Raw genomic sequence first — 18,036 nt, forward strand, 5'->3', positions numbered from 1 at the left:
CAAATTTTATCGAGAGCCAACTTCCCATTACGACAACAAAAAAAGTTTATTTCCGCTTTGTGCGTCATTTTCAGCATTTTTTTATATTTTTATTTTACATACTTATTTGCCAGAAGTCGAAAAGAGAAAAAAAAAATTCATGACATTTAGTGAGGAAAGATACACCGGCAATGAAAAGTAAAAAATAATGTTGAACTCCTGGCCGGACCATAAATGTAGTTCCGTATTTAGATCCCTTTTATGTTTAACAAAAGGAAGACGACAGTGATTTCTATTTCTTAGAAATGCATGCGTCATCCTTGTTGTTTCTTGGGCTGTGTATCCTGAGATTGCTTGTCCGATATGTGCGTACCCATAATGCAACGTAGTATAGTAATTATTCAAAATGGCGACGAACCAAAGAGTTCATAAGCAGTAATTTCTCCGTCTGAAGTTTTTACAAAAAGCACGAATATTTGGTGAGTATGATAGATGCTGAAATGTGTACTGTTCACATATGATTGTTACAGGTTTTTCCTAATTTTTTATTACACTGGTTTATTTTATTCTCACAAAATATCACTTCCTTCGTAATAATTTACATGTACTGCGAGGATAGTGTAACATGGGTTTGACTCGCGTACGCTCACTTCGACTTCGAACCGACCGTGATCAAGAGCGTTTTGATGTAGCTTCTGATTTCAGTCGCATGAGTACCACGTAGACTAAGCTTACATGTAAGGGCGTTTTATGATAGCACAGCATGTCTTCCTTTATCTTTACTGGCTTTTAACGATGATTTGAGATTGATTGCTAACAAAATAATCTTGGATTCTCACTTCTGTGTTGTGATTTCGTCTACTTGTGCTTGCTGTGGACAGTGAATTATCAATACGAACTCTGCAATAGATGAAGTTTACGATGAAGACATTAAAAAAATTTAAAAAAATCATCGGCCTAAAATCATAGACTAGAGTGGTCGCGAGAACGGTTGGCACGTGTATATGTTTATACAGAGATTAAAGTTCCTTTCGCTGTATTATTGTATAGCGGTACGTAAACTTCAAAACACCTCCAGACCACAGTGTCCAAACTCAGGGGGTAGTATAATAGTCATTCGTAATTAGCACATCAATAAGAAAATCACTTGAATGACGATAACAATAGAATAACCATGAAAGATAGATTGGGGCTGATGAAGGCACAACAATAGAGTTGCAAAACAAACAATTTGAGTACCGCCGCTGAGTACAGGATGTATTTCGTAATGGTGTAGTGATACCGATCATTAGTCATGGCATAAACCACAAAAAAGGGAAACACCAACGTTCCATGATGTAAGCGAAGGAGAGTGTACATGCTACCTACTTCCGATCAGGATGTAGATATGTAACTGCATAGTTATACTCAGCTGTATCGATAAGAGCTACTTGGGTAGGAATATTTTACGTTTATTTTGCCACTTTAGTATAAAGTACACCAGAAGAGCAGTGATTTATTGCATGAGAAATGTGTAGTATGATTAGCTACCAGTTATAAATATTAAAATGATTGTTTTAGTACAAGTACAGTGGTGCTGTGAGTAAAATACAAAAGTCACATTGGAGGGTTAGGAACGCAATTGTAAAAGAAAATGTGAGACTGTTAAAAATGGCTGGAATCTGTGGTGATTTTACACCTGTGGCATAATAAATTGACTGTCATGTAGGACACGTGATTGTAAGATTACCTTTCTGTAACAAAGTTGAAGAAATGGAATACTTTAATCAAATGCACATAAATTACATTTGTTTCAAAGCATGTGTCGAATGATATCGCAGTCCTAAATTAGAAAACTTCCAATTTTTTTCAGATACACACATTGGAATAATTTGTTGTGGACATTTTTTCTATCATCTCTGTGATCAATATAATGATTTTTGTGTACCAAATTCTGAGAACCTGCACCAGCCAGCCTTTCTCATGATAAGGGAGATAGCAAACAAGCGCCTTGTTGCAGAACCAAGAATGGCCACAGTTGCCAGTCGCAGCAACCGAAATATACAAAATTTACATCTACCACAAAGGTATAGTGTGGCTCCCACAATCCCAGGACTTTCGCGTCTAAGTGTACACGATCGTTCAAACAGCGATTCCAATCTCGCTCATCGAAGTCTACAAAGCCGGTCCAGTTTAACTGTTAGTCGATATGAGTACACAGTTGGAATTGGAGACAGTCTTATTGTGTATTGGGATGTAAAAGAAGAGGTTGGAGCTAATGACTGGATAGGTCTATTTCCAATAAGTAAGTATCATGTCAATATATATGGATTATGCCTTGATAACAGCTTACTACTTCGCAATAAAGGTTGGTGCTAATGATTGGATAGGTCAATTCCTAATAAGTAAGTATCAAGTCAATATATATGGATGTGCTGTGAAAACAGCTTCCAATTTCAAAATAAAGGTTGGTGCTGACAACTGGATGGGTCTATTTCCGATGAAGTTAGTATATCAATATGCCTTGATAACAGCTTCCTATTTCACAATAAAGGTTGGTACTAACGACAGATAGGTCTATTCCCAATATTACCATGTGAATTTATTGGTATGCCTTGATAAACAGCTTCCTTTTTTCAAAATAAAGATTCTGTCCTAAGTAGTTGGTGTTGTAGTTACACAATATGATACTTAACTCCAATACACATGACTCAGCACTGTCAGGAAGGCAAGTATGCAACCTGCCACACAGGATGGATTGTTATTGATTATATAAACCTGTAGACTATTGAATGAACTTCTGTAAACCATGACCAAAAGTGCATCCAGGGAGGTGACCCAGGTTCACACATATCTCAGCAGGCTATCTGCAGGAAGGCCTTTGTAAAACTGTTTTGTGTAATTACATCTTTGTGAGAAAATATTGTCAATCAGCATAGGTACAAGTGCTAAAACAACAAATTGACAGTAACAGTAGTTTGCAATAACTTGAAATACTTACATCGTTCACTAGAGTTAGGTGAACAAATAAGGGGGGGGGGGGGTGCCAACATGGTCTGAAAGATTCAATGAAGGATAACAGTAAACTAGACCACTCTTTGATAATCAAAATATGTCCTTAAATTAATTCATTAATAAGCACACATATAGTTGCCATGGTTTAAATAACAAATAAAGTGAAGATTGCAAAACTTAAATATACTAAAAAAAATGTTACTGAAATAAAAAGGCTCTGGTCTTGAAATTCTCAACCTTTCCATCTTCCCATTACATTTAGACTTGATGAACTCCTTCAGTGAGCAGATAGTTTATTACCTACTGGGTCACAGTGTTGATGCTGATTGAAATGAAAGATTGAATTGTTTACCAAGTATGCAGTAAAGGGCAATGTCCACCGATGACATCATCAGTCAACTGTAATCTTATCCACCCACTGCACTTCTACAATGGATTCTGATATATAGAGCAAAACCATTGCATTTATGATTGTATTGAGATCATTGTAAAAGTGTTTTGTTGTGTTTATACTCCATCAACAAACTCTGCTATATTGAATATTTTCACTATACTGAATATTTTTCCATTATAAACTCTCCTTCTACAGATATGAGTGTTTATCATGAACTGATAACAGAGCTTGTCCTTGCCTCACAACATTTACTACGAAATCATACAAATTTGCTTAATAACAGCATCAGATTTGGAAGGTGGGAAACCATTGTTTGAAGCCATAAAAGCTTGTTTACTTCTAAGTATAGGAGTGCTGATCATTGTATGCTCCAGTAATTCTGATATACCATGGGCCAAGCCTATAACTAGGTTACTGACAAATTTTTGTAAAGACCCATGATTCAATGCCAGGTTCTCACTGCAATAGTGTTATCTTATCAGTGGAGACACGACGTGACCATTCAAAAGGTTCAGCATTAACTTTTTCTATAGCTCTTTGTTTTCTTCATCAAAATTTGAATCCTAATCCTACCTGGTTCTTCAAAAATGAATGTAATAATCTATAAATTTTTAAATACACAAAACCCAGCTCTGCAGATAAGCTTGAATTGACTACCATAGATGGAGTTTACAGAGTTCAGGGCCACCTTGTTTATGCAATAATATAACTGTTTCTCCCACTAACATCATTATTCTCCAGTCTTTGTATTGATTTTTGTGCGTGCATGTTATGTTGAAAACATCCATTGGGAAGAGATGAAATCTATACTCCGTACTTTGACAATAAGTCCCCATAAAAAGTATCAAAACAATGTAATACATGAAATATAAGGTTTCACTTTCTGTCAGCTTGTAGAAATACTATTGCTATCTTAAACCACTAGTTTGCTTCTCTAGTGATATGTACACACTCATCAACAGATAATGAAAAATAAATAAATAAATTACAGGTTATGAATCCCAACTTTCATGATGACAAACTACAACATGTAGTGAATTTATGGTGTAACTTGTAGTCCATAACCCTTTCATGGCTCCATACAGTTCTTTTACTAAAATTTACATAAAAGGGTAAAGGGGAACAGAATACATTCTGTGCAAAATGATTAGTTATATGTAGTCCACCTAAACCTAATCTGGATGCCAACTGTGGTCTCTATGAGTGAAGATATTAATTTTAACAATACTGTATAGTAACTACACTAACCAACACCCTGCACCTCTTTAAAAAAACACTTGCCATCTGCATAAGTCCATGTCTGGGTGATGTGAGTGCACACATGGCTGGAAAGTATTGTTTGCCAGAACATATACTGTCAAGCCAGAATGTTGGGTCAGATAGCCAAGACTAGGCTAACACTAGTCTAGAGACAAGCCGTTTGATATGAATCTGAAGATCATGTTTTTCCAAGTGATCAGATTCAAAACCTAGTGGCTAGTCTCTAAGGGATGTTCAGATGGAAACCCAGTGGCTAGTCAATCTCTAGACTAGGCTTACACATCATGGATTATTGTATCATAGCCCTGCTTGCAGATGGTGCATGCGTTTCACTCACACCGTCCTGTGAAAACCAATGTAACTCACCTATTTCAAGCGTGCCAACAAAATTCTTTCACACCTATTACAAAAGAATTACATACCCAGCAATCAAATATTAGCAATAGATCAAATACATGTATGTATTCATTTTACATCTCTTTGATGATTGTAGTCGCTGGTAAGATCACAAAAAGTGTTGAAATCGGAACTTTTCCAGTTCTAACTATAATTTGAAATGTCCCACCTTACAAATGCGACCATATTTGATTGCAACATCCAATATGACATCATATATATACGCAAGGAGAAAATCCTGAAATTACGGTTGAACTTGTGATTTCGGGATGTAGCCACGGTGACTTAATATTACTAAATAGTCGATTTGTTGCTAATATTTGACCACTGGGTGTGTTAATTCTTATTTTGTTTTTCACTAAAAGCAGGAGTTACCTGCTTTGTGTGTATATTTTTGTGAGTGTTGGACTTGACTGATATAATGATTTCCAGAAGAGTATTCTTCTTGTTGAAAAAATACCAGTGAGTGAAAGTAAATAGATGAAAAGCACCGGAAGTGTAAGATGGACACTGTTTAGCTTACATGTATACATCCTGTTTATTATAATACATGGTGTCAGCATGTAAAATGAACTAAGCTAGTTTACATGAAGCAAGCAAAGTTTGCTATACAGAAAGTACATGTGATGGGTCAGCACGTAAGTGTGCTAAGTTAGTTTACATAAAGGTTGCATGGTTCACTATAGAATTTAGAAAGTATGTGATGTCAGTAGACAATGAAGTGGTGATTACCAGATGTCTTCAACCACTTTGCTATAATTTAAACCTATTCCTAATCAGTCTGTCTTGTATTTACTTTCATATTGAACACAAACCTGCCAGTGTTGCATAGACTCAATTAAACTAACAGGGAGCTGGTAACTAGATGCCCTTGTAAATTCTTATAGATTTGTACAGTGTTGTAGAATAGCCTGTAGGTAGGGTGATAACCTCTCTGATCTGGAAATATCCAGTAAAGCATACCATACATACTGTAACACCACAGACATATAGTGAAATCATACAACTTTCAACTTTCATGTATATACTTTATGTACATATACTAGTAATGTAATGACACTATGCTTGATTATACGCCAGAGGTCCAATAGCCCAACAAAATATTTGTATTTTAGCAGTATACCGGTAAATCACAACATAACATATTATAACATACCATACATACTGTATTGTTTATTAGCTGTAGATACACCGTATGAATCTGGTGCATAGATAACCAGATATAGTAAATCATATTTAGTGTGTGCACATGTTCATAAATTATGCACAAACTGAGTGGTAAAGTCTTTACAAATGTAATTCCACTAGACTGCTGCTGATGCTACATTGCACTGAACGGAAATTTATTGCCTGTGTTGGTCATTATATTGGCAGTGCCATACCATACATACTGTACTGTCATACAACTTTGTAGGACATGTAGTCAGATAGCAAAACCATATGTAATTTAGTATTCATCACCACTTTTGGTAGACTATGTTGCATGCAAATAATTTGACATGTTTTTCAATGATTCAATTCAAATATAGCAAATGAATGTCAAATATTACTCAACAACATATATACCTTAAAGCAGTTTACAGTAAATTCACATGCAGTAATCTTGCCAAGGTTGGAAATAGTTTGTAAATCTTCCCAAACCTTCATAAATTTATGAAAAAACAAGTGATAATGGAAACACAGTTTGAAAACCCCAAAATCATGAAATTCTAGTGAAACTTGCATATTTCATATCTTTACAGTACACTATGTATTGAAACTTGAATAGAAAGCCGTGGGGAATGCAAGCACTTTTACCTGCTTTCACTCTGTTTAGCCTACTAATCATCATTTATATTTTGTGAACGTCTACACTTTTGCATATATATAAGTGGTAAAAGATTCAATTTCAGTAGCTTGCAGAATCAACAAAATGAAAATTTTTATGACCGAAGCTATTTGTACATTGCCGGAGGTTATACTGCAATACATGTTGTGGGTGAGTGTATGTGGGTTTATGCATGATACTTGACCTAAATACAGAACACTGTAATGACACATCTACACTCTCACACAGTGTGTAACTTTCTTGCATTTATAGACCCATTCTCAATGACTATCTAGGGTGATTCCCATACAGATAAAACGAATGAGTCAGAATGCTATCTAGGTCTAATGTATTGACTGTTTAAGTTCTTAGACATTAAATATTTAAAAGACTTGGACACAAAATTTAATAAATCTTTATATATATGAATTATTTATGAATTTAATATTTAGTTTGTATACCTTAGACACTTTAGTTCAATGCTACTGCAAGTCATCACTGGACCATGACTGGAAACATCCATCAATCATATACATGTACATGAATACAAACAAAACGAGTGTGATGTTTGAGAGTAATAATACACAGCAAAACACAAGTATCAGTATTTCAAAATGGAAAGAAAACAAAAACTCCAGCATGTTTGAAACAGTACTAGTGGTCAGTATTTGTCTTGTGTGCCTGCAGGTGTTTCAATGTTTTAATTTATGATCAATTATGATATTGCCCCCTTAATGTTCTGTGACACATGAACTTGAGATGGAACAGGAAGGTTACAAATTTTCATTGAAATTCACTCCCCATGATCAATATTCCTCAGTTTGTTTCAGATGTTTAAACTTTAGATTTGATTGAGAAGGACATAGCCACAGCCTTTGATGTACTTACAAGGTACAGCCAGGGACAAACAAGCATTTAAAAACAGGAAAAGTAAATAAATGAACTGGATTAATAACTCTTGCCACATAATGTTGGAACCACAAATAAGAGACTTGTATTCTATGTTATGGTTTGATCAGATCAGTTTTATGGCCACCTATATAATAGTTCAAATTCACAAACAATTTTCAAGTTCCACCAGCATTTCATGTACTCAGCCATAAAACTTTTCATATTGAACCATGAGATGTAATACAAGCCTCTGTTGTTCCAACCTGCTGTGCCAAGTGTCATTAATCCAATTCATTTATTTACTTCCAGGATTTACTTTTCCTGTTTGTAACAAGTTATGTTTGTAAATGCTTGCTTGTCACTGGTTGTAGTAAATATTGTTGTAATAGTGCAGGGTATTGTAGAGATCAAATTCCTGCAATATAAAGCATTCTAATTTAAGGAGCAATGTACAGAAATAAAGGGACATAATTTTCAATTATATCTTTTTGGAAGGCGTGTGATTCCATTTTATTTTATCATAAGTTGGAAATTCATTCTGCAGCTATTTCAGTTGTAATGAAAATATGGTAAAAGTATATTTGTTTTCTGTAGAAAACTCATAATGTCTGGATTTATGGACTTGGCGTCTGCATGTACATGTAAGGTAGTCAGAGTTAGCTACATAACACTTTAACAGCACCACAGCTACTCACACACTGATAGCATCCCTTAAACCATTTGACATGTATCTGTGAAAGGATCACTATCAGGCAAGTCTAGTTGCTACAGCGTCAGTGATAAATGGCTTCCCTTGTCGGAAACTGCTAAGCAGGCGATTCATAACATGGCCATTACCACATAATTGTATTGATGAAGAATTGGCAACAGAAGCAGAAGGATACAAAATTGAACATGACAACATGACAATGAATTTATTGTAAACTTGTCAACATTGGCAATGAATTTATAGTAAACTTGTCGACATCGACAGCACTGAAATACAATATTGATATTGAATGTCACATCACCTTCAATAAATTATCATTATCAAGGTTAACAGCTAATGGATCATATTCACAATAAAAAGGTGTGAAAAGTGATATTAGTTTTTTCATCCCTAATTGAATACAGAATGAAATATGATGCTCTTGTTAATAATGCTGTGAAATTATTAGATGTTATTCCCCAAGATTTTTCTTCATTCAGCCAAGGAAAATACAAGTGACCTAAGGGGGCCTTTGTCACTTTGAGTCGCTAGATGAGTAGTGACAACCCTTAGGTCACGAGTATTTTCTAGCTGAATGAAGAAAAAATATTGGAGAATAACATAATTATACCAGCACCAGTAAATATCAAAGAAAAATCAGGGAAAGTAATAGCAATTTTGAATGTTTTGACTCATATTTCGAACACAGCAGAACCAGTGATGTAGACACGTGTTGTTGTGACATAGATACACATTGTCATGATGTAGAATGACCAGAGTATATATTCCATACTTTTTGTTCAACTTGGCTGTGCATGGTATACATGCAATCATCACTATCTTTATCTTTGAGTGAAGATAAACAATAGATAATGGCATAATATATTTGCAATGTATGGACTCTGGTATTTCGAGCTGCAAATGCTAAATGTCAGAAAATTTTCCCCCCGGAGATTCAGACTCTGGTCACCATATTAAAAAAAAAAGGCTCCCCGAAGTCTGCAGTGGCAGCAGTAAATAGAACTATTACACACCATAATATCGCTAACTATCCCCTTATTACTCAGATGCCATGTTCTCTGGAGCTATACGAAATCCTGAAAGGGAATACTGATTATTGGTTGCAATACAATACTGTAGGCTTTGTGGATGTTTGTAGTAACTACTGTAACAGTGAAATTAGAAACCTGTGTTCCATCATACAATTTACCTGGCTTACTGCTACAGCTAGTACATAAAAAAAGAAGTGTTTTCCTTGGATTGACAGAAATGCTTCAAGGTACACTGATTGTCAAGATTAGCATTAAAAGCCATAAGTTATTCCGTAAAGCCATTATTTCAAATATTCATGCATAGTAGATGGTAGATATTAGCTCAGCTGTTGATTTAGCCTCCCAATCAATACTCTATAGACATGCACCTGAAGACATGGTAGTTGACAGGTGATATATGTATTTGAAGAAAAAAATTACAATTTCTCTCTTGAGAAAGTATGTATGCTTGTATAAAGCATAGCAATGAATTTGCTGTGAATATTTGTTGTTAATATGAAATATTTGAAAGTAAATTTTGTAAATTTGAAAATGAATATATGAAAGCAAATTTGTTATGAATATGAAATATTTTATAGTAGATTTGATGAGAATATGAAATATTGGAAAGTGGATTTCATTTGATGTGAATATGAAATATTTGAAAATGAAATAGTTGTTAATATGAAATATTTGAAAGTGAATATGATGTAAATATGAAATATTTGAAAGTGAATTTGATGTGAAAAATGAAATATTTGAAAGTGAATTTGTTGTCAATATGATAGTGGGGCTGTTGTCAAAATGAAATATTTGAAACAATGAAAGTGAATTTGCTGCCTGTGAATTCAAATATTTGAAAGCATATTTGATGTGAATATGAAATATTTGAAAGCATGTTTGTTGTGAAGATGAAATATTTTCAAAGTGAATTTGTTGTGAATATGAAATATTTGAAAATGAATAGTTGTGAATATGAAATATTTAAAAGTGAATTAGTTGTGAATATGAAATATTTGAAAGTGAATTTGTTATATGAAATAATGAATGTGAAATATATGAGCATAAATTCTTGTTGATATAACGTATGCCTTAAGTTTCATAGTAAAGTTGTTGTGAATATGAAACATATATTTGAAAAGTGAATAGGAATTGGGAGGTTTCACTTTGTAGATATCCCTGTTTATACAAGAAAATGTCAGTTTTACTTCTCTTTAGTCTTGCATACATGTATCATTTACAAAAGCAGTACAAATTACAATTCAGATTACTGCATATATATATATATATATATATATATATATATATATATATATATATATATATATATATATATATATATATATATATATATATATATATATATATATTAAATATTCATTCCCTTCTCAAATAAAAAATAACATGAAAGATGTATTTTCTGATTTAAAAAATGGAGAAGGGTTGAATTTTCAAAACAAAGTTATGAAGACAAAATCTTTTAGATTTCTTTCAAGGTTTTTCAGATGGTAAAATGTAAAGTCAAGATCTGTATCAGTATAGCCTGGAATCCATGCGAATGGGCGTTTTGAATTTTGTTACTAGCATGGAATCTATGCTGAATGGGGGTTTTGAATTTGTTATTTCCCCATCACAGGGAAATCAGAATTCAAAATCCCTATTCACCTGGATTCTAAGCTAGTATCATTCAGTAGTACTTAGTGTATACATATAGTATTACTATGAAAATCAGTTGCATATAGTACTTCTCCCTTTGTTGAATGACTACACAACTATCCACTAATGGTATATTTTAATTTTTATATGCAATACTCACAAAAATGTTCACCTAATTATTCATTGGACTAAATTTTTAAGCTATAATTTGTATTCTTTGGTCATAGTTGATGCCCATCTCAATACTTACGTGTGGATTAGGGCGATCAGAAAGCTAGATCAGAAGTGTGTCTGACTGTACTGTGTACCCTGATGAGTTTATGAGATAGAAAGGTCAAAATGTCACTGACTGCTATGTTGTTGCATGCTTGCATACTGAAATTATTGGCTTGTCTCTTGTTGACTGTAGTGTATGTTAGCTGTGTGTTAGCTAGGTCAGTGCCTCATCTTAGATGTCAAATTGTCTCTTGTCAGAAACAGTTGAAATTGTACATGAAAATGAATGCTTTCATCGATCTGTTTATCATTTCAACTCCTTATCATGTACTTTGTATAGAGATATTTACCAGCTTTAACTAATACTGACTAGCTGGATGAAAACCTTATACACTGTGAGTGTCTAATTCTAATCATAAAAAAAGTTAGTACATCCAAAACCTCAATCCTTTACATGATACAGCTTAGAGTTTTATCATACACAATGTATATACTTTTACCTACAGCTAGTACAGGCTCACATAAAAATATTTGGCAAGATATACATGGGCAAGAGTATTGGTGTGTCAAGAATATTAGCATGTTAGTGTTAGTGTGTCATGTTTTCAATGTACATGTAGATCACTATGACCTGAAGATGTTGGTTGGTGATGTGTAGTTTTCAATGTACTTGTACACAAGAACAAACATGGTTGGTGATTGACATGTACTATGTACATGTACTCTGTAAGATTGTTGTTGTGTATACTCCTGTAGGTTTAATATGGTAACAGGAGTGCAAACAACAACAAATCTTTGAGTCTAGGCATCATGTGAATTACAATTTACATGTACACATACATGTACAAGTTGGTTTGAGAGGTAGTGCAGTCCTGCTTGCAGACGGAGCAATTTAGGAGTTGATTCTGACCTTGTTTCTTTCCTTTGTATGCAGACAATGTTAGGGACTTGACAGAAATTACAGGGGCGAGCCAGTGGTTTTTTTTTTTTGGGGGGGAGGGTCACTATTTTTCATGCATGGATGAGGGGAGGGTTAACATGTATTGTGCACGAAGGTGAACGATTTCCATGCATCAAACTTTTTAAAAACACAGACCTTCTCCCTTCCACCCCCCCCCCCCCTGTAATTTCAGTCCAGTCCCTTAGAAATGACTCCTGATTTTAATACTCTGTCTGCAGCAGGACTAAGTGGTAGTATGGCCAGTCTATATAAGATTCTGTGATTTCATGTCACTTCTCACTAAATGATGGATTGTAATGTAGATAGGGTAGTGATAGTGTCATAGTTATGGTAACACATACAAGTTGGTCAAGTGATGTCCTGTAGTGTATTCATGTACTTTCCAGTGTACATGTATAAGAATATGTTATTTGTTGAATTCAAACTGTGAGCTACTTGAATTCTATTCTACCCAAAGAGAATGGAAAGAATACAGCTGGCACAAATGGACAAAGTATTTAATACATTTGTGTATTTCTATTGACCTCAGATACATTTGTACATGTAAAAATATATTACAAACAGATTTATTCTTTGTTTAGTCTATGATGAAGCCTACACTACAATTATTTATTCATGATTAGTAAATCAGCACAGACACTTTCACCTACTAGGCATCACATTACCAATTTGTCACATTTTCAATTTCAAACATGCTATCAATTTTCAGATATAGAGACACGGGTATTATTGTTCGACCGACATGCACATCCCTAAATTTCACAACTGATGAAAATTACTCATAAATTTTAAAATTGTAAATGTGTTCTCTATGTTATATCTTCAGTACATGAATACTTCTTTTTACAATTTATCAAGCCCCCAGTACATGCATTCACTGTGAACAGCTCTTCAAATGGCAAATAACAAGGATCAGATTTCTTAACTGTAAAGGTCAAAGGTTAAATGTGAAAACAAGGAAGATGAATTATTATGAAAACAAAACATTAACAATTATTAGCATAAAATATGTAAACTGTTGTTATTAAAAAAAGATAAAAAAATTATTAGCATATTACCAGGAATAGTAGTAATAATATGTCAACTTTTATTATTAATTTATATGGTATATAAGCTCAGTGAGTGAATATTATATTTCAGTGAGCTATATAAATTGTAGTCTGTAAGATGCAGACTTTCATGCCACGCTATCAGCCCATACTCACAAGAAGCCTGATAGGGCTGAACAACATGATACATGTATATCTTATAGTCTATATAAATTGAAGAAATCATCTTAGAAATATCACATTCTCGCAAACAAGAGCTGTTATTTCTTCCTCTACACTTTGAAATAAAAGGACGGCTTGTTAAGAACGGTGTTGTAAACAGGCCGTGGTTTGCGACGCGACGATGAAATATCATGAATTGTGAACACAGGATTATTTAGGATTAAACTCATATATGTGCACAGATGTTGAAGATAAATTTGTAAAATATTGTGTTACTGTGGTAGCAGCTAGCACAGTATTTTGAGTTAGGAATATTGAACAGGACATGATTTAGAGAGTTTTGTATTACAGTGATGAACCAATAGTATACATTGATACTAATGTACTTAGTATCTAGTACAGAAACATGTCTGTCTGAAGTGGTTAGAGAAAATCACAGAATGTGAACACCTATACATACGTCATCGCTCGGTAATACCATGAAATATTGTTGAAGTATTGCTCATTAAACGCTGTAGAAATACAAAATACTATATCCTCTCCAATGTCAATAAGCCATATCTGAATGAAGGGATTTTCAAACCCATTACATCATAGAAAACGATTTCCGGACACAAAACCATGTCTGAAGTTTTTTACAAACAGTAGAATAAAATATGTGTCATTTAGACAGTAAAATTAATCATTTGAAGAAAGTGTCTGTTAAAAGGACTAAAATAGCCAGTTATCGGAGAAAGTAGCCTGCGGGTCAAACAAAGTAGAAATTACAATGTATGCTGCAGATAAGATTTAAACTGCACAACTGTCAGTATAGGGTCTGAGTTCAACTTATTAACATACACTTCTTGTACTTGCCCGTATTAATAATGCATCACCAGTGTAATAATAGGCTTTTAGTCATCAGTATAGTGGCAAAGAAATCCTTTTAGTGCTATGTCACGTTTGATTATAAGGTATCCTCTCTATAGGCTATACCCAATATTAGAACTGTAATTTTCTGCTATCATGCACTGCTTTTTTTTTTCAAAAGGCATTGATTTTCTGCAGGCACTTGAACTGCATTTTCTGTGGTTTTCATTTGTTTGAAAGGATGGTTCTCTTTGATATGTGGATATAATGTAAGAATAATGGCTGCATGATTTATGTCGTAAATTGAAATAGTTACCCCAAATGATGACAATAAAGACAGTAACTGTTGGTTAGAAAATGAAGACAGTAAAAATAATATAGATTTGAAAATGAAGATAGGAAAACTGGTATAGATTTAGAAATGAAGATATTTTTTTTTAAATGGATAACCCTAGGTTAACCGCAGTGGAAGAAAACCACTGAACTGACAGAGGTACATGTAAGATAAAATGTTCCTCTTACAATTTTCCCAACTTCAAGCCAACCTCAAGAAATTCAGCCATCACAATGCAAAATTATACAAAATTACCCACACTTTCCGTATTGTGGCTAGATTTGAATTCAAAATGGCTGCCAACTTCTTATGTTACCTGTGATATAATACCGAAAATAAATATTACTGTATTATTGTAAATTATCCAACAAATTATCATGTATCTGGCAGAGGATCTTACTAAAGATTTATTGTATGTGTTATTATTGCAATGGTTGAAAGGGTGATAGTCTGTATATAAACATCAATAATGAATAAGTACAAAAAACGGCTATGAACATCCAGACAATTGTAATTTCACTCATTTATTGCAGCTTACAAATTATGTCCTTTGGATGTGGCATTTGATGTGTAAAATGTAGGTAGGTACATCAGAATTATGTACTGTGTATACATGTAGTCCAAATGATGAATTGTGTATCATAGAACATTTTCAAAACAGTTATTGCAGTTGTATAAATTATGATGTGATAAATAGTGCCTTACAAATGCAAATACATTAAAAGCATAAATGGTATAAGCAACACAGAAAACATGTACTGCGCACAGCATGCTTCTATCTCTCAATTTTTGTGGTGTAATATCCTAATCCTAAATGGTTTTCTTCTAGATAATCATACGTTCCAGCTGTGCAGTGATTCATCCAAAACAAGTCATGTATAGAAAATTAGAGTGCCGTACTTCCAATGAGTTATGTCATGGAAAATACTAAAGAGTGGAATCATTTGTTAGGGAAAGTGAGCAAAGTATACCGCTGCTGCATATTATGTGTGTAATAATACATACAATAGGCCAACTAGTACTTTAAGTAGCCTCATTCAGTTTATTGGCTGCAATAGTGGGAGATTTGAATTTCAATCAGAACTGATAAAGTTGATTGCAATGACCAATCAAGCCTTGTGGAAGTATACCTTTTGCTTGAGACCAGTGTGACATCCAGATATTTCTGTGTGATATTAAGGCCAAGAGATGTCATGGAATTTCAAATCTAGAGATCCTCCACTGAAAATAATTTGAAAACCAATGACGAGTCTCCAAGGCTACATTTGTATTTTGATGACTGAAGTAAAAAAAAATGATCAAGTTCGGCAAGACTGTTTTCTCATTCTGTAGCCAATACACAGCCAGCAAATGTAGGTAATCTGTACACATAAATGCAAGACATCAACTCACTTGCTTGTTTTTTATCATCAAAGTTTATGTCATCAATAAAATACCTCAATACATGAAAGCAATAAGCATTTGACTCATCATAAAGACTATTGCTGGATAGTACATGTACATGTTGGCTATAGCAGTTTGTCTGGAACGTCTTCCGACAATCAAATACCGACTATTTTATGTAAACTATCAATATCGTTATAACTTATAGTGCAAAGGGAATAGACAAATGTTATACCCTCATGGTCCATGCAATAATTGTGACAGAAAACAGGATCAAATTTTTGTTGTTTGATGGCTACAATCAGAATACCGTTCACTATAATAGCTCTGAATATCAAATACATGACATTTGGGTTTGCCTAACACGTTGAGTGGTTTGTCTAACAACTGAACTTACAACGATGTATGTTACTATTAAAAGGAAAACCATACAATATAGGAGAATGGACTAAACTGAGACAAATTTACAAAACCAAAGAGAAATGTGAGAGGGCATATACATGTATGGCTTCATGATATGCATATGCACTTTGGATACTCTGTATAAATCAAGATTTAAAAGGTCTGCGGGAGTGATGAATTATTATCACTGAGAATACAGCAAGGATGATATATTCGTATAATTCATGGTTTTAGAATCAAATCAGTTCATAATAGGTGCACCATCCGTAGAAAGAGTTTATAGTACATGTATAATAACTATGATATGATGGCACCATGTGATGGATGAGTCACTGCAATTTTCATAATTTCTTACAGTCACTGAAAGTCTATAGTCTACATGTAGGTGCTATTCATGGCTTCAAATCTCAAGATCTCTCTTTGAGAAGAGATTTGAAGCCACAGATAGCTACTAGACTAAACAACCAACACTCCAATACCACTGCCTACTACTGCTAGAATCAAATACTTGGTTCATTAAGTCAGTAATGTTTATACAGGAAGTCAGAAATTCATACCTGTAAGAAGCAAGCAAGGGTAGACCAATCACAGACATGCCCTTACATCACTAAATTATTCAAACCAAATATCCCTGGATCAGCCATTGATTAATGTCTATACACTGTACATACAGTGTGAAGAAAGTCTGAAATTGTGTGAGGATATTAGAAATTGGTGAGTCAAATATAAAATAGGAGACACATCAATAATGACAATTTACAAAGCAAATAATTTCTATAAATTAAAAATGACCAAATGTAAAATAGAAATGTCATAATAAATGAACCATGGTAAGAGCAACACATTCACATGTTCTGAACATTACAAATAATTCATCATTTCAGATAACAAGATAGTTTTCCTCTAGCAGTTCATGACATTTGAAATATTTGTACTTAAAAAGATTATTTCTATCAAAACTTTGAACTTTCACATTTTGCTCAAAATGAGACTCGCCTTTTAAAAAATTGTTCACAGATAGAATAATTTAGTGTATTCAAAGTGTATCATCTGTGGTATATATGATAACGCTTAACATCTCTTTTTGTTGTCTTTTCTCTCTTATAAATGTCATTTTCGGTAGTGGAAAACACTAATATTTTGTATATATTCTTGTGGCACTGAAAATATTGCAGCCATTTTGACATTAATTTTAAGTATAAGAAAATATTGCAACCATATTGATGCATCCTCTCATCAAATACATTCACTATAAATGTCCATCAGAGATTCATTATTCAAGAGACATGTAGAGTGGATAAGCCAAATGGGAATAAAGTGCTTTTATAGATCTGGGCTGTCATAATAGCGGATTGGGGATTTCCCTCACATTACAGGATTATGGTTATAAAGTAAACCTTCGCGTTGTTGTTGAAAGAAAGATTATCGATCACCATGGCAACGTACATAAAAAAAGTGATGTCTACTTTGAAATTTGTTATAAGCCTTGTATTCTAAGTTTGGTTTGGAGACGATTAATGGTATGCTTTCACAAATTGTCTCAACTTTGTAATCTAAAACTACAATGTGGGTGTGAATTTTACA

General features: G+C 33.7%; 1 protein-coding gene across 2 annotated transcripts in view; it reads left to right on the plus strand.

The window, feature by feature from the left end:
* Window positions 1-389: 389 nt before the first annotated feature.
* LOC144433513 (E3 ubiquitin-protein ligase HECW2-like) overlaps window positions 390-18,036 on the plus strand; it is a 93,371-nt gene continuing 75,724 nt past the window's right edge. For both annotated transcript variants that reach the window (XR_013480786.1, XM_078121822.1), the window contains exons 1-2: window positions 390-458; window positions 1,832-2,263. Coding sequence is in view for 1 of the 2 variants with exons in the window: in XM_078121822.1 (XP_077977948.1) it covers window positions 1,942-2,263 (322 nt within the window). In the remaining variant the exon portion in view is untranslated. The remainder of the gene's footprint in view (window positions 459-1,831; window positions 2,264-18,036) is intronic.

Source organism: Glandiceps talaboti, chromosome 4 (genome assembly GCF_964340395.1).
Source record: "Glandiceps talaboti chromosome 4, keGlaTala1.1, whole genome shotgun sequence".
Lineage (NCBI taxonomy): Eukaryota > Metazoa > Hemichordata > Enteropneusta > Spengelidae > Glandiceps > Glandiceps talaboti.